The 22437-nt window shown below is 59.8% G+C and overlaps 1 protein-coding gene across 4 annotated transcripts in view; it reads right to left on the minus strand.

The window, feature by feature from the left end:
• Positions 1-13835: 13835 nt before the first annotated feature.
• Rxra (retinoid X receptor alpha) overlaps positions 13836-22437 on the minus strand; it is a 191881-nt gene continuing 183279 nt past the window's right edge. For all 4 annotated transcript variants that reach the window (XM_070014978.1, XM_070014977.1, XM_070014979.1 and 1 more), the window contains 4 exons: positions 21868-22000; positions 19788-19879; positions 18704-18809; positions 13836-17164 (listed from right to left, as the gene is read on the minus strand). In XM_070014978.1, coding sequence (XP_069871079.1) covers positions 17017-17164; positions 18704-18809; positions 19788-19879; positions 21868-22000 — 479 coding nt within the window. In that variant the 3' untranslated portion in view covers positions 13836-17016. The remainder of the gene's footprint in view (positions 17165-18703; positions 18810-19787; positions 19880-21867; positions 22001-22437) is intronic.

Below are 22437 nucleotides of genomic sequence, written 5' to 3' on the forward strand. Positions count from 1 at the left end.
CGGTCACACTGCCCCTCACACTGCCCAGCAGGCCAGGCCCTGTCCCGCCCCGGCTCCGCCCAGGGCCCCAGAGCCCGCTGCTGACCTCTGACCCTTACCCTCAGGACTCAGCTTCCCACCTGTGCAATGCAGTTGCCACCTCTGGGTGGCCTGAGGCTTGGCCCTGTATTCACTAGAGATCTGCTCCAGGGAAGCCCCCACAGCCCTCCAGGGCACGGGGGCAGGAGGGGGCAGCTTCAGGTCCTGAGCCTCCCAGGAGACCGGGTCCCCAGGGCAGGGCCTTGGTGCCAGGGCTCCTCACACTGCTCCTCAGACCCGCCACAGCCTTCTCAGTTGGGTTCCCCCTTGGTTCACGCTTGTGACGTGGCTGTGGCGCTGACCCGGGCTGCACTGCCACCCAGCACCCTGTGCATGCCGTCCAGAGGCCCTGCTGCCCTGATCCCAGGCAGCGTGGCCCTTACCGGGGGTCTGCAGAGCCCTTGGGGGTCTTGGCTTCAGCGCCTACTCCACACCCAGGGCCGCATCCTCACTCCCCAAGACCCGCCTGGCCCGGAGGCCTCGCTCCTCCCAGGACACGGGGGCTGGGAGCAGGACGCCGTCACACACACAACCTGGCCCCTACACAGGACAGTAGCAATGAGGACGTACTGAAATCGAGGAGGTGGCGGGCCTAGCGGAACCCTTCCAGGCTCCAGAGCCCCCCGTGGGCAGACGCAGGGGAAGGTAGACCCTGGCTCTAGAAAGGCATAAGGAAAGGCAGGGATGATTCTAGCCCTGGAGGTTGCGGCTGGACATCAGGGCTGGACATCAGGGCTGGACAGGCGCTGCACAGCTTGGCAGCTCTCTTCCTTCCCTCCTCAAGGTGTGGAGGAGAAAGGACTCGGGGCCCGAACTCGGGGCGGCTGCCTTCCCTCCTCAGGAGAAGCCCCCCACGGCCCTCCAGCCGTCCTGGTCCGCGCAGGCAGGAGCCGGCCGGCCCGGGGCGGATTCTGCGCGGTGTGTCACCAGCCCACCGGCGGCCTTCATACTTTCCCACTGACGTCAGCGGCGTGGTCTGCAGCCGCGGAACCCTGGGCGGCGTAATTGTAGTTGTCTCTGAAAAGTGAAGTCAGATGGTTTTTCCAACCTCGGGGCTGCCTCCTCCCCCGGGCTCCTCTCCTTCTCATTATGTTCCTTGGACCCCGTCCAGATGTTCCCTCAACAACAACCCTCCGAAACTTTACAAAAAGGGAGCGCGCGCGGCTTCCTGCCTGGCGGGTGGAAGTGGCGACGTGGCAGGGTGGGGACGGCCACGTCTCCGAGGCGGGCTGGGAGCCGCCACATCCACAGGCCCGGAGCATGCGCTCCTTCAGACCCCAGTCTCCTGCCCTGCCTGGGACACCCCAGGGCTGGGCACAGAGGGGGCCGGGTAGACCCCGCCCCAGATGCACTCCGCCCCCGTGAAGGTCCGGTCCAGACCCGGCCTTGGGCTCATTCAGCTCCGTGCTTCCCTGGCCTCGGAGAGCCACGTGTGTTTGTCGGGGAGGGAACGGGGTGGGGGAGCCTCGGTCCAGGAACCTGGCCTGGACAGCACACCTGGAGACAGGTGCGCTCCTGACACACTAGACGTGCAGAGGGTGGGTGAAGTCCGTGTGTGAGGCTTGGCCACCCCAGGGCCCAGTGGGGATGCGGGCGCAGCGTGGCAGCCGAGCCACGGCCGCTGGGCAGAGCGGACGGAGGCAGCCAAATGGCAAAGCAGTTGAAAACCACCATGAGGGGCCTCGGGAGCCCGGGTGCCTGGTGCCACCGCCCCGGGCCCTCCCTGCCTTGGACACCGGTGGCAGAAGTGCCAACTGCACAGCCTGGACGGTCCAGGACCGCCTGAGGCCGGCATGCACCAGGACCAGGACCAGGCCGGAGGGCCGGAAGTGCTCGAGGGGCCGGGCAGCACCCACTCCTGCCAGCAGACAGTACGGCACCTGGGTGAGACCAGGCAAGAGCCCCGGGCACCCAGCCCGGAGTCCTGTGGATGGCATCTGAGTGTGAGGGACGTCGGGAGTCCCCCCTCTCCTCCCCCCACAGCCTTGGTAACAAGAGCCTGTGGGGGCCGAGGGCAGGGCACGTCTGACCACTTCACCGTCTTCAGAGGGAGCGCCTGCGTGGCATGGCGGGAATCCCTGCCGTAAATCCCGTCACCATGGACCCCTGGCCCTGGCCGAGCCCCCCCCCCACCCCGGATTAACACATGCTATCGGGCCAGATGCTGCGAGTGGGTGGAGGTCAGAGGTCACCTCCCAGAAGCTGGGCCAGGGCCAGAGCAGCCCAGGCCTGCCACGTTAACCCCCGACTGCCCGGTGCGCAGGGCCCAGCCTCCAGCAGCCGGGGCACAGGAGCTTTAGGCCGCAGTGGAGGGGGGAGGCGGGGGCACAGGAAAGCTCCTGTCCATAGCAGGGTGGGGCTGCTCTGACCTCCAGTCCCAGGGAGGGGCAGGGGCTGGAACGGGGCCCTGGTGGGCATTCTCCTGCACTGTGCTTCTTCCACCCCACCCCGGCCTCTGCTGACGGAGCCTCGGGACCTGCACCCAGGCCCAGAAACCTAAAACAGGCCTGGCTCCTGCTGCTGGGCGCACAGCCCTCCCAGGAGAGTGCATTGCTCTTCTTCACTCAAGGGGGTGTTGGGAGCTGGAACTTGAATGGCAAATGCTCTCAAATGATAAACCAAACAACGCAGGTCCACTGGAGCCAGGGAGGATGAGGGGATGCTGCTCAGCCAGAGGCAGGGCCCTGGAGGTCCGTCCCACGCCACCCGGACCACGGTTAGCCCTTCTCCCACAGACGCCAGGCCAAGGCCTGAGGCCTGCAGCCTCTGCTCACGGGCCGCCCTCGGCCAGCTGCAACCTGTCATCTACCCCTGCCTCCGAGGCTTCAAGTAAACAGCCACTTCCCAGGCCCGTCTTGGGACACCAATCTGTGCATGGTGGGACCTTGCCTGGGGGCCATTGTCAACAGCAAGGTACTTCAGTCAGATCCAAGGAGCTCAGCCTGGGCAGCGGCCACGGGGTCCCGCTCAGTCATGGACAAGCTTCAGAAACCCCCACAGCACCTCTTCCCCATGGCACGAGGGAAGTTTCTGGAGCGTGTGCACATGCACGCGCACACACACACACACACCAGGAACTGTCCTAGTGACCTTGGAAAGTCCTTAGGAAACAGTGGTCAGGACACAAGACACAGTTCAGTGGCGTGGCTAGTATAGCCCAACATTCACGGCCTCTCCATGCCCAGAGAAGCAACGGCCTCCCAGGTCCCAGAACATAGAAAGGAAGGGCAGGAAGTGCCTACCTGCCCACCCAGGAACTCGCCCCGAGCGGACTCCAGGGCGCCACCTGCAGGGAAGACAGGTCTGCACTGGAGACTCGTAACTCCCCCTCCCAGTGTGCCCTGCCCCGTGGTGTGTGCATGTGTGCACGCGTGCATGTGCGCGCATGCTTGTGTCCTGTCCCATGGAGTGTTTGTGTGTGCATGCATGTATGCAAGTATGTTTTAACTCAGAATCTCCTAGCTGTGAGTAGCTGGGGCTGCAGACCACCAATGCTGCCCCAGAGCAGAAGTAAGATGAACTGACTCCTAAGATCAACTGGCTCCTTTCCATCCTGAAGAAAAAGCTCTGGACTCCTTCCAGCTCACCCAGACCGTATTAGAACATTTTGTCTTCCCTAGTTTTTATGTAAAGAACTCCTGTTCATCCCTAAGTGTCCAGCTCAAATATACCTCCTCTGGGAAACCTGTTCCAGTCTCCTCCCTCACTGGCCACTCCTTCCTCTATGGTCCATGGCACCTAGAACACGTCTCCTCCTCCTGGTCCCATCCGCCCCCACACAGCCCAGGAGAAAGTTCCAGACCTACACCATCCACTACAGCAGCCACCTACCTCATGTGGTTTTTCAACAGCTTAAAATGTGGCCGGAATCAATGGAGATGAGTTAAACGTGGCCTGATGAATGGAGATGAGTTCAAAGGGTAAACACACCAGGTTTCAATGATTCCTTACCAAGACATGAACGCATACATCTCACTAATGACTTTTGTATTGACTGCATGTGGAGAGGGTAACAGCTTTATCTATTGGGTTATGTGAAATAGCAAATTATTTTGTCTGGTTCTAGAGTAGCTACTAGGAAGGTTTATATTTTTAATTATGGTGGGTGCCCATTGGACAGATTGGGTAACTCTTCCCTGGAGCCAAGCACTTGGTCTGGCTCCCAGGCCATGTTTGCTGACTGACTAAATGGATGGATGGATGGATGGATGGATGAATGATGGGTGGATGAATGGATGGAAGGATGATGATGGATGGATGGATGGACAAACAATGGATGATGAATGGATAGGTGGATGAGTGGACAGATGCATGCATGAGAATGTGTGGATGTATGATGAATAGATAAATAGCATGGATGGATGATGGGTGGAGTGGTAGGTGGCGGGTGAATGGATGGACAAGATGGATGGATGGATGATGGGTGAAGGGATGAGTGGAGGGTGGATGGATGGATAGACAATATGGATGGATGGATGGATGATGGGTGGTAGATGGATGGATAGATGGATGGACAAGATGGATGGATGGATGGATGGATGGATGGATGGATGATGGGTGGGTAAATAGATGGATGATGGACAAGATGGATGGATAGATGGATGGATGATAATGGATGCATGATGGATGGATGGACACATACACGTATAAACAATGGGTGGGTTGATGATGGTAGATGGATGAATGGATAAGTAGGTTGGGTACCTGGGACCAAATGCCTCCCTGTGCTGACTCATGGAAACATACTGTGACCTCCTCAAACACAGACAGCTCAGCAAGTCCTTCCTCCGGGCCCAGACCCTACCCACTATTGCGAATAGTACCACTCAGGCCCGAAGAAGGAAGTGAAGAACTACTGAGGTTTGCAATCACCTCAAACCAAACCTGGAGGGCTGGTACTAGGGGCCGTCCCACCCTGCACGGGTCTCCCTCCCTTCGCTGCCCCCTCCCAAACCACACCACATCACGTGTGGGAGGAGCTCAAAGGGAGGAATGGGTGAGGAATCTGAGGGGAGTGGGCTGCCACAGTCCACTCAAGGCCAGCACCTTGGCTCGGAAGCCTAGAGACAGAGAGAAAGCTGGCAAGTTCCAGGACCCAGCCAGTGTGGGTAGGAGTGGTTGGAGCCGGATGCCAGGGGCGTGGCAGTAGCGCTGAGCCAATTGGCAGGGACCTCTGCCTGGGTGGATGTAGCGTACTCCGCGGGACAACACTGCCCTCTGGTGGCAGATAAGGATGCTTACTTACAGCCAGGCTCAGGTGCTGCTGTGTCCTGAAGCCTTCAGGGCTTTCTCCGTGTGCTTAAAATACCCCGGTGTGCCAGATATGATGGCCCACATCTCTAATCCCATCTGCTTAGGAAGCTGAGATCAGAAGGATCACAGTTTAAGGTTGGACCAGGCAAAACGTTAGGGAGGCCTCATCTCAATTAGTAAGCTAGAGGTGATGGTGCACCTGCCTTCCTGGTTAGGCAGGAAGCAGAGGTCTGAGATTACTGCGGGAGACTGGTCCAGAAAGAACAAAAGCACAAGACCCTATCTAACACAATGGAATCTAAAAAGGCCAAAGGTGTGGCTCAAAATAAATAATCAAGAAAATAAAATACCCAGGAAGGCTGCCCTAGGCGTACAGTCCACACGGCCCTGCCCAAGCAGCAAGCTGGATGTCTGAGTCTGCGGCGGTGATCCTCGGATGCATCCTCCCCCCACAGCGTTGTTCCACAGGATGCAAGTGCCTAGATCCTTGAGGGTGACTCGATTCAAGGACCGCAAAAGCTAAGCTTCCTTCAACCACCCCTCAACATGCTAGCCATGCTTTCAGCTGGGACTAACTGGAGAGCGCCATCTACTGCTGGCCCTGAGCATTGCAACCCAGCTTGACACTACAGTGCTTCCCAGGCATGGCCAGATCTCTGCGCTGTGGGGGAGTTCAGGGACCAGTGGGGTTCCCAGAGCCCTACAAGGGGTTGTGGTGAACAGCAGAGAGGGAACACCAGAGTTGGGGGTGTCAGAGGCAAGACTCACCCTGGATGGTCAGGGTGTGTCCCTGGGTCCCCTGTGCGGTCTATCTCCGCCATCAGAATAGGCAGTGGCTCAGTGGTACCATGGTGCTGCTCTTGGCAGCCAGGTGCACACCTCCACCCCAGAGCTGCAGCCAATGCGTCACCAGGTATCTGCCTGTCTTCTGCCAGTACCCATCCTCACCAGGGATTCTGCGACACTGCAGCTCTCCCATGGCCAAATCTTGGCTGGGCAATCTCCACCCTCCTCGCTCTGGGACCCCCGGGGCCCAGGCGGCCACCCTGCCACTCCAATCTCCTGCCCTCTGCCTGCCACCAGGCCCCAAAATGTTCTCTGGGAGCATCACATGCCTGTCTCAGCACACTGCTGGCCTCCGGGCACCAGGTTGCCTTCCATGAGTCGATATGGACGCAGCCATTTGTGACTCTTAGATATGTGTACCTCTGTTCTCATTTTCAAAATGAACTTTTCTCAACGTTTCTGGAGAGTTGGGGTTTGCTGACCACCTCCCGTCAACCTCTTATCTGTACCTGGTGCAAAACTGACACCTTGGGACCCCACCCCAGCTCACGCTTCGCCACCACACCTCCTGCAGCGCCCCACCTCCCACAGCACCCCACTTCCCACATCGCCCCATCCGCTAAAGCTTCTCAGGCTCGGATGACTTTCATGGTCTGAGGAAGGCAGCTGAGGATTTGTGGAATGCACCATTTGGGATTTGTCTCATGTCTTCTCATGATCAGACAGGGTGACGGGGGTCAGAGGGTCTGAGGGCCTTTTTCCTGTGCCTTTGTTTTTTCATTTTTGGGGGACTTGAACTCTGGGCCTGGGTGCTGTTTCTGCACTCTTCACCTCAAGGCTAGTGCTCTACCACTTTGAGCCACAACACCATTTCCAGGTTTTGGGTGGTTAATTGGAGATAAGAGTCTCGTGGACTTTCCTGCTCAGGCTGGCTTTAAATCACAGATCTGGCTTTGAATCCTCAGATCTCAGCCTCCTGAGTAGCTAGGATGACCAGCGTGAGGCATTGGCACGTGGCCCTTTATTTTCTTTTTTTATTTTGCAAGGCCTTACAGCTAAGCATTGACCTTGAGTAACACGTGTGTGTATGCCCACATGCACATGCATGTGTGTGTGTGTGTGTGTGTGTGTGTGTGCGTGCGTGTGTATCCTGGGGCCTGAACTCAGGGCCTGGATGCTGTCCCTAAGCTTTTATTTCAAGATTAGTGCTCTACCACTTGACCACAACTCAATTTCTGGACTTTTTTTTTTGGTGGTGGCTAATCAGAGATAAGAATCTCGTTGACTTTCTTGCCCAGCTTTGCTTTGAACTATGTTCCTCATATCTCAGTCTCCTGAGTGGCCAGGAATTATAGGCATGAGCCACTGGTGGCCAGCTCTGACCTTTGTGGGGCTTGAACTCAGGGCCTGAGCACTGTCCCTGAGCTCTTTTGCTCAAGGCTAGCACTCTATCACTTTGAGCCACAGCTCCACTTCCAGATTTCTGGTAGTTAATTGGAGATAAGAGTCTCACAGACTTTCCTGCCTGGGCTGGCTTTGAACCATGATCCTCAGATCTCAGCCTCCTGAGTAGCTAGGATGGTAGGTATAAGCCACCAGCACCTGGCTGAAAAAAAAATTGAAGACAGTCCAAACTGTCCTCAACTCAAGATCTTGTGTCCCTAGCCTCCTGAGTGCTAGGTTACAGACAGGCATTTGAACTTAAGACTTTTGAGCAATGGAACTGTAAAGGCTTGGGATATTGTTGGGAATGAATTCTGTAAATTCCATGTTATGACACCTATGTGAGCTCAGGATACGGGGGCAGAAAACTATAGTTTGTGTACAAAGGGTCCCCCCAAAAGCTCCTATATTGAAGGCTTGGGCTTTAGCTCTGGGGGCATTGAGAAATGACTGGGTGGTGAGGGCCGGCCCATCAATGGGACAGGCCAGCCATGGGTTCACACGATGTGCTGTTAGGAGGCAGGCCTCCTGGAGAAGCATGACCTCGAAGGCCTTGAGTGGTGCCTCTGGTCCTCAGCCCTCCCTGAGTGACAAAACACCAACACAGAGCAGGGCCAGAGCGGGGGCACCCTGCCCACCAGCTCCTACCGGGCGCAAGCATCAACAGGCGTTGTCCGGGTGGCGCTGCCCCGGGTGGCCTGGCTGGGCCGGACCTGTAGGGTCACCGCACCACCGTGTCTCCTCCCGCCTTGACGTCGCTCTGCTTGGCATGTGTTCCAGGAGCCCAGACTTCTTCCCGTCGCCGCACAGCTGCCGGGAGCACGCTGGAGACTCTGCTGTTCTCCATTTGTCTGTGTATCTCATCATGTATCGATACAAGTGGGGACTTGTGACTGTTTGTACTTGGGAGTTATAATCCAATTACTACTTTATTTGGCTCCAGATCATGTTGTGTCTGTTTTGCACCCCAGGGAGACTTGGTGAGCTCCTGTGTAGTTCCCGCCTGTCTCAGGACAGATCCTTGCCCCCGAGGATCCCTGGGTAAGAATCTGAGGATTCTGGGAGTGCATAATCAGCGACAGGACTCCAGGCACTAAGCGCTCAGAGCCAGCAAATGTCCATTGTGCTGGTCTCCGTGGGTGACAGTGGCCACCGCGGGCCCCTCACCCACGCACACACACACAGACCTTCCGTGACATCCCATGGGGTCCTGTTCATGCTCTCACCTGACTCGTGGCCACAGGGAATGGCTCTGCTTCTGCCCTGCCCTCGGGGCCTCTGTCCTGCCCTCGGGGTCTCCTGCCCTGCCCTCACCTGAGGCCTCCATGTCCTGATCCAGTCTGATTGTGGCTGCTAGCCCGTCCCTGCATGGGCGTGGGACCCTGCGCCAGCTAGCACCTCTGACATTCATCTGTTTGTCCTAAATCTGTGACACACAGGCATGTTGTATGCCTGCTGCAACAGGTTCATGTCATAGTATAGTGTGTGTGTGTTACTAGTGGTTGAACTCAGGGCCTCTCTCACTTGCTAAGCAGTCACCCTACCACTTGAGTCACACACCTGCGTATCCCTCTTGGTTTTTATTTCAGGTAAAATCTCCTATTTTTACGAAGGGCTGACTTCAGACAACAATCCTCCAACCAATAACCTGCTGAATAGCCTAGATTACAGGTGTAAACCATCACTCCTGGCTTGTTGATGTTGTTTGGTGCCAGTCGCTGGACTTGAACTCAGGGCCTGAAGACTGGCCTTGTCTCAAAGCCTTGTGCCACACCTCCACTTCCAGCATCTCCAGGCTGCCTTCAAACCAGGATCCTCAGATCTCAGCTTCCTGAGTAGTTAGGATTACAGATATGTGGCCCAGCACCTCACTCTCCCGGCTAGTTTTTGGAGATGGAGGTCTAGCTTTTTGTCCAGCTGCCCTGGAATCAAGACCTTCCTGATTCTTGCCTCCCAAGTAGCTGGGATTGCAGATGTGAGCCACCACACCCAACCCAAGTTCTGTGGTTTTGACAAGTGCATGTTGACAAGTCCTCCCCTGATCCAGGATGGCACAGAATTTCTATACTGCCTTTAAAAAAACAGCTCAGCATTCCTCCCAGCTGTCTCGAGCACCTGTCTCTGCTCGCCGCCTCGGTTCTCACCACACATGCGGAAATGCTCAGGATCCACCCGGCTTCCCAGGCTCCACGGCCCTTTCACGGTACCGCAGCACAGCACTTCGCTCCCGGACCTCCTCGGCCATTCCCAGATCACCCCAGTCACCCCTGGTCCTCCCTGGCCACTCCTGGATCTCCTCACCACTCTCGGGCCAGAGCACTTAGGGATGGAGTCACCATCAAAGCTGGGGTGCAGTTCTGGATGGCCAGCGGGGCACAATTGACGGATGACGCTGGGCTTCACAAGCCCACTGTGCTGCCTTCCACACAGCCGTGGCTCCGTGGAGCGGGGAGCACGGGGCCGCCTCGGGCTGCCGCACCCTCCCTTGCCTGAGCCCTCCGATGCCCAGCTGGGGGTCTGGAGTTCAGGCCTCACTCCACCCCATCCCAGGGCTCTGAGAGCAAAGGGCAGGGGAGGCCCACAGGCCCCTCTGTCTATGGAGCCACACCAACCGTGGCCCCCACGGCTCCTGCCTGTGCCCCTGCAGGAAGGCCACCTCGGCCTCTGCCACCTCTCCTGAACGCGGGGAGGCCCTCAGAGACACGCTCCTGCCCCAGCAGGGGCCTGGGGGCGGGGACCTGCTGCCCGGGCCTGCTCCAGCCCACCATGTGCCGTGGGCTCTTCTCCTGTGAGCAACGGAGTAGCTGCCCGCGTGAGCTCTTCCTCTTGGGCTGGTTGTGAATTCCCTAAGCCTTCAGGACAGGCTCACAGCAGCACAAAGGGGGCGTGGAGGCCAGGGCTTTCCCCACCTCCCTGGGATGGGCTCGGCCTTCAGACCACGCCTCCTCTCACACTGGGGGTGGGAGGGGCTGTCCCACAGGTGGCAGGGCCAGGCACTGGCAGCTGCTGGTGCAAGTAGGGCAGGGGACCAAAGCCCTGCACCAACCAGCAGCTCCAGGACACAGAACACAGCTCTCTGTCGCAGCACCCAGGACCGGTCACGCAGGCTTCTCAGCGCGGCTCTCAGGGAACAGGCCCAGGAAAGGGGACCTGGGTTCCCAGAGATTCATGAAGAGGATTTCAGTTCTGCAATGTCCTTCTCCCTGGTGGGATAGGTGAGCCTCAGCCTGCAAAGCGATGTGGAACGGAGGGACAACGGAGTGATGGGAGGTAGACGGACGGACAAACGACTGGATGGACAGATAACAGGCGGATGCACAGGTGGATGGGTGGATGGATAATGGAAGGATGGACGGATGGATGGATGGGTAGATGATGTAAGGATGGACAGCTGGATGGATGGATGGATGGATGAATGGAAGGAATCACCAGGTTACCTTTCCACACTTCCCAAAGCCTCTCCCACATACCCCTTCAGACAGCTCTGGCCTGACCTTGGCTCTGAGAGGCACACAGCTCAAGGACACCGATGCTTCTTTATCTGTATAGCCCTCCCCAGTAGACATGCTCCCCCTCCTAGGACCAGAAATTATGCCCCTGGCTTTCTCTAAGCCTAAACCTAAAAGGGTTCCAGGCCCCAACCTTCTGCCCCAGGAAACATGTCCACATCCTGGCGGCTACGTCCCACGTCCAAGCAGTCTCCTGACCCTGAGTAAACCACACGGCACAGTCCAGGTGAGACCTTTGTCACAGGCTGTGGTGTGTGCACTCTGTCCTCATGTACACAGGGAACGGAGCTGGGGAGGGGGCTGCCAGGCAAACACAGCGCGGGGTCCGGCACCCAGCCCTGCACTCAGGCCTCTCTGCGGTCCACCAGGGAGAAGCTGCAGCTCCTGCCCAAACCTGACATCATTCCCCAGGAGTCAGAACCCCAGAAGCTCCCAGGTGACTCTGAGATGTATGAAGTGTGTGGACCCCAAGGCCCTGGAAGGAACCAGAAAGCCCCAGAGAGAACCAGCCTTGTCCCAACATTTCCAGTAGGGGGCAGTGCTATCTCATACCTGGATTCCTGCCATGGAGCCTTGGTCGTTGTTGGGGCGGGGGGGGGGGGGGGAGGGGGGAATCAGGCCCCTCCATAGCCTCCAACTTCTATGCTGGCTCCCCTTGGTGACTAGGCCGTCGGCCTCTGTTGGGCCCAGGCCTGGGAGGGAGCCTCACCCCCTTTCTACCCTTCCATCACACTTGGGAGGGCTGGACTTTTCCCATCCCTCAGCTACCAGGGCCTGGGCATCCAGGTGCTCAGCAGTGCCCGGTACTCTCCATCCAAAGGCTCGCTGTCCCCAGGCCCAAAACCTCACCCCGCCCCTCCTTCCAGGTTCCCCAGCCCCTGTGCTGGCCCGAGGCCATCCTGCCTGATGCCACTAGTGACAAATGTATCAAACCTGATGCCACTAGTGACAATGTATCAAACCCGCATCTCTGGTCCAGAGGGGCTGCCCGGGGCGGGCGTTGCCATGGCAACCAGAGGCAGCAGGAAGCCTACGCCCGGCCGCCACACAGTGAGCCGGGCAGTGTGGGGTTTCTGCTCTGTTGGCTCGACACTGGGTATGCTCAAATCCTGGGAGATGGCAGCCTCCAGCCCTGCACTGCCCCACCCGGCCCTCTGGCCCCTTCCCTCCTGCCTAACAACCTGCACTTGCATTTAAATGCCCAAGTAATATACACCATGCTTCCAAACACTACCGGACACAGGACAGAGGCTTGTGTGCTCTAATTCTGTCCAGCAGTGACCACTAGCAATGGTTTTGTCTGTATCATTCCTGAGTTGTTGTTTTTTTTTTGGGGGGGGGGGTATCTTAAGATGAAACTCTACTGTAAAAACAAAAAACCAGCACCATACACAGGCTTTGGGGGCCTGAGAGGGCTTTCCACCTCCCTTCACCAGAAGCCCGGGGGCTCTGCTCTGCCTGTTACCCCAATTGTCACCAGCTGTGCCCTGCACCCCAGAGTCCTCCCTCTTTGATTCCAAGGACGGGCATTTGTGGAGCTGCGCCCAGGTCACAGGGCAAGCAGGGGTGGCCAGGGATCGGCCTGGTTCCAACCAGAGGCTGTGGGTCCTGACAGCACCCGGCAGCCCGGGCTCTCTCCAGACCAAGCAAGCAGCCCATGGGGACTGTCCACGCAAGGCTTTATTACACAGCAGATGCACAGGGCCCCAGACCAGGAGGCCAGCAGAGGGGCTGCACTGACCAGGGGCAGCAGGCGGAGGCCGCCCCCACTCAAACCCCTCAAAGGGGCCCAGGGGTGAAGATGATGGCGCTGACCAATTGGGGGGGGGGTTCCCCTCAGTGGGCAGTCGAGGCTGGCACTGTCTGAAGAAGGTGGAATGGTATCTGTCTCCAGGGTGCCACTGCACCAGCCACACAGCCATGGCAGGAGCCCCGGAAAGGCTCTGTTCAGGTTATGGCCACCCCAGCACCAGGGAGAGTGTCCCAGCTCCTGACCACCCTGCCTACCACTTCCCTACTATGGCCAGTCCCCTGGGACTGAGTATGTAAAAGCCTGTGTGCGCATGCGTGTGTGAAGGTGTGTTTCTGGAACCTGACAGCGGGGAGCTTCTGCCCTTCAGGTCCTTCCGCCTGGCTCCGCAGACACGTCCAGGGCGCTGGGCCCTGTGTCCAGCTCCCCAGGCCTTGGGCTTCTCAAGAGGCTGGCCGGACAAAGGCCTCGTGAGAGGGTGAGGCGCGATCGTCCAGCCTCGGCTGGGGGACAGCCCAACCCTCAGACGGCACGGAGACAGAGGGCACTTATCACACGAGATGGCACCTACAGAGCGATGTGAACCTGCTATTAATCAGGCACTTAGATGACATCATTTATTTTGTGGCCCTCCGTGTGAACCTTCTGCCCGCTCCGGCCAGCGTGGACACAGGGGCTGGGCTTAGGCAGCCTGGGGCTGGGCTCGGCAAGTGTGCGCACGCCTGGTGCGTGTGGGTACCACGCAGGGCTCTGCAGATGCTTCCAGACAGGCCAGAACCCCAGAGACACTTCAGGCAGGGCAGATGGAGAGAAGGTGCCAGAAAGTCCAGAGCCCGGTTGTGACCCCTCAACGACACAGATGGGGCAAGGAAGACAAGACGGACAAAGCCGCAGCTCCCCCCTCCCCAGCAGGCAGCCCCCCCACCCAGGTGTGCCCGGGAGGGCGGGGCTGACCGCAGCACCCCCCCTCGCCCGCCCGCCCGCCCGCCGGCGACTCCCACAAACAGAAACAGATGAGAACTGAACGGAAATATATTTTGAAACGCTCATATTTGTTTCTCCTCTCACGTTTTCTCTCTGTATCTCCTTCCCACAATTCCAAGGCCCCTGTTGATGAAACCCCGGCATCTGCCCCCCATTTCAGAGGATAATTACTTGGGGAAGTAATTTCACAGTCAAGAGTCGCAGGAAGACCGGCGGACGACGAGGGCACCGCGAGGCTGTGCAACTCGCTGGAAGGGGAAGAAAACCCTGAACGTGCGCGCGTGCGCGGCCGCCCTTCCGCCACAGGCCGGCGTCGGTCTGCCGCGGTTCAGTCCGGGGAGGCGCTCCGCCGCCACTGGCGCCCCACGGCCCGTGCGGCCTTGACCACTAGAAGCGGAATCACAACAGGTCCCGTCCTGCCACGGCATCCAGTATACATGAGGGATAAAATTACATTTGTACAAAAATAGATTCTTTTACCTTTCCCGACGCGCGAGACAGGTTCTCTCATCTTCACTCTCTGACTGTGGCCGCCTGTGGCAAGCGTCCCCCACACACCAGCCAAAACCACCCAAAGGCCAGGCCGGGCGCCGCTGGGCTCCTCGGCATCTGAAAATAGATGCAGCTCCTCGCCTCGCGCCGGTCGCGGCCCCGGTTCCGTGGAAGGGTCCTCAGGCGCGCACGCACGTGAAGCGAATTTCCAGGGGAAAGTCTCGATTAAAAACAAACACCGAGCATTGGTAACGGCGACTCGGCTCCCGCCGGCGGCTGGTCTGGCCAGGGGCGCTGCCTCTGTCCGGCGTGTCCGTGCCCATGCCACACTGCGGGGACGGGGTCAGGCGGTGCACACCAGGGCGGTGACGGGCACGTCAGCTGATTACCCCGCACTCCAGCCCAGCCCTCCTGGGGACTCCAGGGGAGGGGCTCGGTGCTGCCTGCACTGTCACGGGGCTGCCCGCCTGGAATCCTCAGGGACTGTGGCTTGGAAGATCGCTGAGTCTCCCCAGAAGCGATGTTTTCAGGTTGATGAGGGCTGGCGGCTGCCACCGGCGCCCACCTGAGGGACGGATCCCAGGCAGGCCACACTGCTCCACCTTTGCTTCTCAGCCACAGAGGCCCCATCAGAACATGGGGGGGGGGGAACAGCCAGGTCAGTCCTCGGTGGCAGCCAAGGCAAGGATGGGCACGAGGTGGCTAATGCGCTGATGTTAGTGCTATCTTTAGAAAATTAAAGATTGTCCCACCAAAATAATATTACCAAAGGAATCACCTTAATTGAGCCAGATTGGTAACACTACTGAAGTTCTGGTTAAGTAAACAAGCACCCTAGCTCCTCACCGGGTAACATGGCATGGCCCACAGCCGGTGCTGTGCACAAAAATGGTGACAATGGACAAAGGATGAGGGACAGGAAGCCCAGGGGGAGTCGGTGACGGCGAGGGGTCGTGGGCAGACCAGAGGGGCTGAGGGCCTGGCTTCAGGAGGCCTCAATGCTCTATAACCAGCCGGACCCCGTTCAGCAGGGCCAGGGCACACAGCTCAGCAGAAGGCACACGCTTGGTGTGGAGCAGGGGCCCTTGCTGGAGTAGCCAAAGGGAGAGTCTGGCAGGGGGAGGGGGGAAGGAGGGGGACGGGACAGAGAACGGATGCTGGCCCTGGGTACCGTGTGAAGCCACTGTGTTGAAAGGAGGAGCAGGTGGTAGGAAGATGTTTCTGGAATCCTTCACAGTCTCTAGCACCATCTGACTCTACCCAGGTGCCTCCGCTGACTGTAGTAGCTGGGGGGCTCTTGGAAGGCAAGGACTGGAGAAGCCCTTCCCACAGAGGCCCAGGAACCAGTTCCTCCCAAGACCCACCCACAGGCATCTGCACCCAAAGGGAGGCGGCAGCTCACTCCCAGCAGCCGTGGAAAGCCGAGGGCCTTCCGGGCGACAGCCTGCATCCCTCAGCCCCTCCATTCGGGCACCTGCTCCGACAAACCTGGCCCCCAGGGTCTAAGACTTTACGTGACACGTACGGGGGCCACCGTGAGGCGCACAGTGCAGAAGAGGCTGTCCAACCTGAGAGTGCCTGGTAGGGTGAGGGGCGGGGCGGGGCTGTGCAGGGCGGGTAGGGTGAGGGGCGGGCGGGCGGGGCGGCAGGAGGGGCCCAGACCCAGCCAGAGCAGAGACAGGACCCAGTTCAGGCTCCGGGCAAATGTCATCTGCAGATAGCCAAGGCCACTCAGGGGACCCCCGAAGGCCAGAGAAGAGGCTCACGCAGGCCCCCACAGTGCACCAGGACACAGCACCTCTGTCCCCACCTCATGGCTCCTTCATCCACAAGTCCCTGTAACTAACTGCCCACTGGCCAGCAGCCTTCTTCCAACAGAGCCTGCAGCAGGATGGCCATGTGATTCTCACAAGGCCAGCTGAGACTGGGCTAGCCCTCGGCCCACCACACTGACTGACAGAGGAGGAGGGGCCGTGGCACTGTGGTCTTATTGCCCTGGGTGGATGGGAACGTGGGGAGGCGAGAAGCGAAAACTGAGACAATGATGCAGAGAGGAAACAGGCAAAGCGACCAAGCAGCCCTGGCCCCCGAAGCCTGCTCTAGCCCCCAAATGCGGCCCTTTGGGGTCCCCTGTCCTTAGCTCCAGGGACAAAGTCCCAAGTTATCTTTGGAAAAGAGGCGTGCCGCCCTGAACTCTGCAGTGGGAGCTCTGCAGGCCGGTCCCTGCTTGACTTCCAGGGCCGATAGCTCTGCAGTGACACGCAGCCTTGTCCCCGTCTACCCCTTCCTGTCCCCAAGCAGGGGACCAGGACTCCAACAGGTGAGGATCACCCCAAAGACTCAGAGAACCAGCAACAGCAGATGGAAGCCAAAACAAGCCCCTCCCAGCTCCTGCAGCTCTGGGTCCAGCCACCTGAGCCCCCCTGGGGCATGGCAGGGCACCCCAAGAGCCTGCTAGAATGGAGAAGGGCCTGGCTGGGCCTCACACCCATTCTGGCCACCTCAGCCACTGCCCCAGGAGAGCACCACCCTAGGCCAATAACAAGCAGTAATAAAGGTTAACGAGAATGGAAACATCTCTCCAGCTGCAGTGACACACTGCACCCAAAGGTCCACACGGGCCAGGCAGGGGGGTGGGGCAGGCACAGGGCTGGAGCCGGGCAGGGCAGCTGTGTCCAGGCGGGGCACCAGACTGGGTGGCACAAGGGCCAGCTGGTGGGCCTAGGTCATCTGGTGTGGGGCCTCCAGCATCTCCATGAGGAAGGTGTCGATGGGCGTGTCCCCGATGAGCTTGAAGAAGAACAGGTGCTCCAGGCACTTGAGTCCGATGGAGCGCAGGGCTGGCAGGCGGAGCAGGAGCTTAGCGAACCTGCGGGAGAGCAGGCAGGTGAGGGGCCCCTAGGAGGCCGGGTGAGGCCACCTTCTCGGCCCAGTGCCTGGAGGCCCACGGGAACCTGATGCCGAGCGGGCAGGCCCGGTCTGCAGTAGGAAGGAGGCTCCACTGGGGCAGGAGAGCTCTGGGCAGCAAGATGAGTGGAAGGGCGGGGCAAAGGCCCCCCAGGATGCGAAGTGGCGCTCGCAGACCTACTCCAGCGTGCCAGGGAGCCCCGTGGAGCCATAGGCTGGGAGCCAGCTACACGCAAGCGTCTCCAGGACGCCCCCAGAGATGGAGGGGCCTCCGGGAGGAAGCGGGGGGCCACCCTGGAGGAGGCAGGCTGCACATGGACCTGAAGGATACTTAGTATATGACTGGGAAGCCGCGGGCTGGGGGACCCTGCCTGAGGTGGGCTGGGGGTTCTGTACTAGAAGGAGCCCGTCCTGTAGAGTCCCGCCTCCTGGGAGCTCTCCCTCCCCCCCCCACGCTGTGAGCTGTCTCTCACAGGAAGAGCTCTGCTGGGCTGGCAGGAAGGCAGGATGCCAGGCAGGGTGCTGCCACCGCCCCCCCAGGCAGGGGGAGGGGAGAGGAAGGGAGGGACATGAGGACAGCCACTGCAGAGCGGAGGACCACGTCGGGTAGACAGGGCAGCCCCTCCTGATCCCCATGTCTGTCCCAGGCCTCCCCCACACCCTGCCCACGTCTCTCCACACAGGACCCTTGGGGGCTTGGGGCTGCATTCATTATTAACGGCCTCTTTCATTCCAGGGGGCGAAGACCTGTGGTGGGCTGCCTCTTAACCCGGTTTTAAAGGCCCGAATGTCCGAAGCCTGGAGGCTGGAGTGGGGCCAGAGGACGGGCTGTTTTCTGCTGAGCTGGTGAAATGGGCTGAGGCGGGAAGCCAGGAAAAACAAGCCCGCCCCGTCCTCCACAAAGTTTTACTTTAAACCAAACCAGATGAGGGCTAAGCAGCAGCGCCGACAGTTAACTGTGTGTGTGCCAGTCAGGGCAGCGCTGTGCCCCACCCCGGCCTCGCTTTGCCCCTCACTCCTCAGCTGTAGACCCTGAAACTAAGAGGTTGCTCTGAGGAAAGGTAAAATGGGGCTGTGAATGCAGTCCCTCCTCCTGGACACCAAGTGTGCACGGAGTACCCTGAGTCCCGCGTGGGTCCCAGGCCTCCCGGGCAGCAGCCAGTAGCTCCGGCCACGGTCACCTTACTCTGCACAATGGTAAAGCACCTAATACGTGCTGCAGTCACTGGGCCTCCAACAGGCCTGTTTCAAGGTAGGGAGAGTGCACAGCTGCACCACCAGAGCTAAGCACCTACTACGTGCCAGGGCTGGGAGGGGCTGCTGAGTGAGGTGTTGTGTTGGCCTCAGCCCCTGGCCTGGGATGTGCCAGGGTACACCTGCAGAGGGCACCACACCTGAGTGCACACGGGCCCCCGGGGGCCGGAGGCCGTGCCCGGGAGGGGCATGGGGCAGGCAGGGGGCAGGGGCTCTCCTCTGATTGTCCGAGGCAAAGCGGGCTCACCTGCCCGGCTGCTCCGGGTATTTGTGTTTGCAGTAAGCCTCCAGAGATGCGTAGACCTTTTCCCTCAGAGCCTCTACCTCGGCCGGGTTCGAGAGCCCCTTGGAGTCTGCAGGGAGAGAAGCCTCCAGTCAGAGCCCCGACCCTGAGCTGTCCCTGGAACCACCCTGGGGGACTTGGGCCTGCGCGGTTGGCTCCGGTCCCACACAGGACGCAGCAGATAGGGCGGCCGTGCAGCGGGCCAGGGCCGCCGCTCAGCCCCAGTGCAGGCCGTGTGTGCAACCCACAAGCAGACTGCTCTGGACCCCAGCCTCGGCTCTGCCTCCCAAAAGCCACACCACTTCAAGCCAGCTCCTTGACCTCCCTGCCCATACAGTTTCAAGCATCTGTCCCCACTGCCATGGTAACCAGACGAGACTATCGAGTCAGAACTGAGGGTGCACACACTGCTCTGGAAATCCCAAGCCCACGCGGTGGGGAGAGGCCCGGAATGCCCTCTTTGGAGTCTGGGACCCCATCCACAGCTCAGGACCCTGACCGAGGCCAAAGCTCAGTCTGCATGGAGATGCTATGGCCACCGTCACCAAAACCACCAGTGTGATCACCAAGGGTGGCCTGGGCTTTCTGGAATGTGCCAGGCTCCCCTGGCTGATGCAACTTCAGCCAGTTCCCCCTGCCCCGCCCTCCCCCCACACCCCGTACAGCCCTGTGCCTGGGTATGCCAACACCTACAGCCCAGCCATGAAGGGCTAGATGAGTCAGAGCCCTGGAGCATCTCAAGAGGCTTAGCCTCAGGAGGCCCTCTGGCTACTCTCCAAGGCCACCCCACCCCCAGCAGCCAGACCGCCTCCTTACTCCCCGCCCCACAGCACAGCACAGGAGGCATCTGCTCCTGCTCAGCCCCCCCCAGACAGCACAGCACAGCAGGCATCTGCTCCTGCTCAGCCCCCCCCCACAGCACAGCACAGGAGGCATCTGCTCCTGCTCAGCCCCCCCCAGACAGCACAGCACAGGAGGCATCTGCTCCTGCTCAGCCCCACCCCGCCTGGGCAGCTCTCCAGGGCCCCCATGCAGGCTGCAGCCGTACCAGGGTTGAAGAGGACGATGGCGCGCAGGCAGCCGAGCTCCGTCTTGTCCATCTGCATATCCCGCATTTTGGATACCAGCTCTGTCAGCACCCTACGGGAGGAGGAGGTAGGTCCAAGGCCCAAGTCAGCCCAGGCTCCCCCCAGAACCCCCACCAAACAGGATCCTGAGGGCAACTGGACGGGCCGGGCAGGCAGAGCTGTCCAGACAGGGCTGGAGAAGAAGGTTTAACTGAGCACAGGTGTCCACCCATCTGGCTGGAGGTGGGGTCCTGGGGCCCAGGCACCCAGACTGACAAGGGACCCAAGGGCAGGACCTTGGCCTCATGGGCCTATCTTGACCCATGTATTTCTGCCCAGCTGTGGACAAAGTTCCAGCGACCTTGTTCCCATCGACCCATGGAGGAAGGCCTTTCCGTGGGCCTGGCCTCCCCGAGTGGGAGCCACAGTGGGAGGAGCCCACTCTCATTGGCCTCCACACTGCCTCCTCCCCACAGCACAGCCTCAGCCCGCCACCCCCTGGAGTCCACAGCAGGGCTGGAGCCGGAGCTGGAGGTCTCAGATCGTACCAGCCTGTCTATCCCCAGCCCCGTGAAGTCCCCCCCCCCCCGACTCCAGAATGTGAGCACTGTGTCCAGGAAGCGGGAGCGGTTGGCAAGGATGGACCACAGGGGAAGACAGGGTGTGGCCCACGGGAGTCCCGGATGGCTCCCCTCAGGAACCCAAACTTCCCCACAGGCCACAGGAAGGGGGTGGGGGCAAGTGTGCGGGCTGGAGGCTGGTGAGGTTCCTGGAGATCAGCCAGGTACCCGGGGCTGAGAGAAGAGCAGCTCAGAGGCCTGGGCAGCTTCAGGACCAGTGGGAACCCCAGGTGTCAGCCCTGGGCAGATCACAGGGCTGCAGAGGCAGGCAGGGGCTGGGCACACAGCCCACTCTGTGGCCCCATTCTCTCTGCAGGTGGGGACCAGTTAGGGCCTCTCCAATAGCCCCTCAAAGGACCTCAGGGATTAAGAATAGAAGCTGGAAGCCTCCAGCACTGTCACACCAGCAGGACACATGGCTGAGATGACATTTCTCACAGGCAGGTCCCGGGAGGGACGGGCCCTCTACAGACACCTGAGTGGACCACACACATCGCCTGCCTCAGCCCTGAGGCTGGGCTCCTGCATGTGAACTTGTTGAAGGCTCTGAGAAGTCCTGCAGCACAGCCTGGCGTGTGTGTGTGTGTGTGTGTGTGTGTGTGTGTGTGTGTGTGTGTGCTGGCCAGGCCCTGGACTGCAGGTGTGCACCATGTGAACTGACCACAGGGCAGCGTGGGCATGCACATGTCCTCCCGTGGTGTGATGGAGGCTCTGCTCACCCGCCACTTTCAGGCTGTCTCCCTCAGGGGCTTCTCCTGGACCACTCTGCTTGCTTTTCTGGCCTGCTCCTTCCCATTCCCGACACATCCTTTATGCCCTTCCCAGCCCCTGCTCCCAATGGCTAACGCTGGCATCCGAGTCCCAAGAGTGCTCTGGTCGCCTGGGCCCTTGGTTTGCATAAGAGCTGTCTACAGGCAGGGGTGGGAAGCAATTGCTCGTCGCCTAATAGAGTATAACGAAGCTGGCATTCCAGGAGCGTGACATGCAGAGCCAAAGGCCCTCCGCTGTGGGCTGTGGCTCTGAGTGCATCTGAGGAGCGGCACGCAGAGAAGCACACATCTGTGTCCAGTGTGGTCCCAGAGCGGCAGACTGACACGCCTGCCACTCAGTGCCCGTCAGGGCGGAGGCCCACCTGGGCTGTGACAGCATCACAGACACAGTGCTGCAGACCGCCACATGCCAAACACCGTCGGCATTTACCAAAGTCCACGGTGTCATCTGCCTCTGTGCTAAAAAGAAGTGCAGCTGTGAACTCCCAGACAGAATACTCGGGATTCGAAAGGAAAGATCTGGACAGGAGCCAAGAAAACACCACCGGCGTGAGGCTGAGCCAGAGGGGTGTCGGTCTCCCCTTGCCCACCGCGCCTCCCGCCCTAAGGTAACCCACGCCAGCAGAACAGGGAGGTGGGCAGCTGCCCTGCCCCCCCCCGCGCCCACCCACCTGTCAAAGATGGCGCCCACCCCTGCGCTGTGGGCGCTGTTGCGGTGCACGTGCAACCCGGTGGCAAGGAGGATCCCGTCCTTCACAGTTATGGACCGGTGCGAGAAGGAGGCAATGAGCAGCTCGTTCCAGCCTGGAGGAGGAGGCACACAGTCGGTCACCCCGCCCGCCCCGCCCCTCCTTTCCTCCAGCAACAGCAGTGTGTCACACACCCACCTCTTTCGGCACCCCAGCCAGAGTTCCCGCAGCAGGCTCCACCCCAAAAAGCATTCCACCAAACAAGAGGCTCCTGCCGGGCAAGGTGGCTCCTGCCTGTCATCCTCGCTACTCAGGAAGGAGGCTAAGATCTGAGGATCTCAAAGCCAGCCCAAGTGGAAAAAGTCCGTGAGCCTCCTATCTCCAATTAACCACCAAAAAAAGCCAGAGGCAGAGCTGTGACTCAGGTGGTAAAGCACCAGCCTTAGGTAAAAAAGCCAAGCGAGAAGAGACCCTGGTTTCAGCCCTAGTACAGACACAAAGAAAAATAAAACAGGAAAGAAAGACAAGGCAAGCAAGGGGCTCCTAAGACCT

Source organism: Dipodomys merriami, unplaced genomic scaffold (genome assembly GCF_024711535.1).
Source record: "Dipodomys merriami isolate MVZ:Mamm:240054 unplaced genomic scaffold, mDipMer1.0.p SCAF_11, whole genome shotgun sequence".
Classification (NCBI taxonomy): domain Eukaryota; kingdom Metazoa; phylum Chordata; class Mammalia; order Rodentia; family Heteromyidae; genus Dipodomys; species Dipodomys merriami.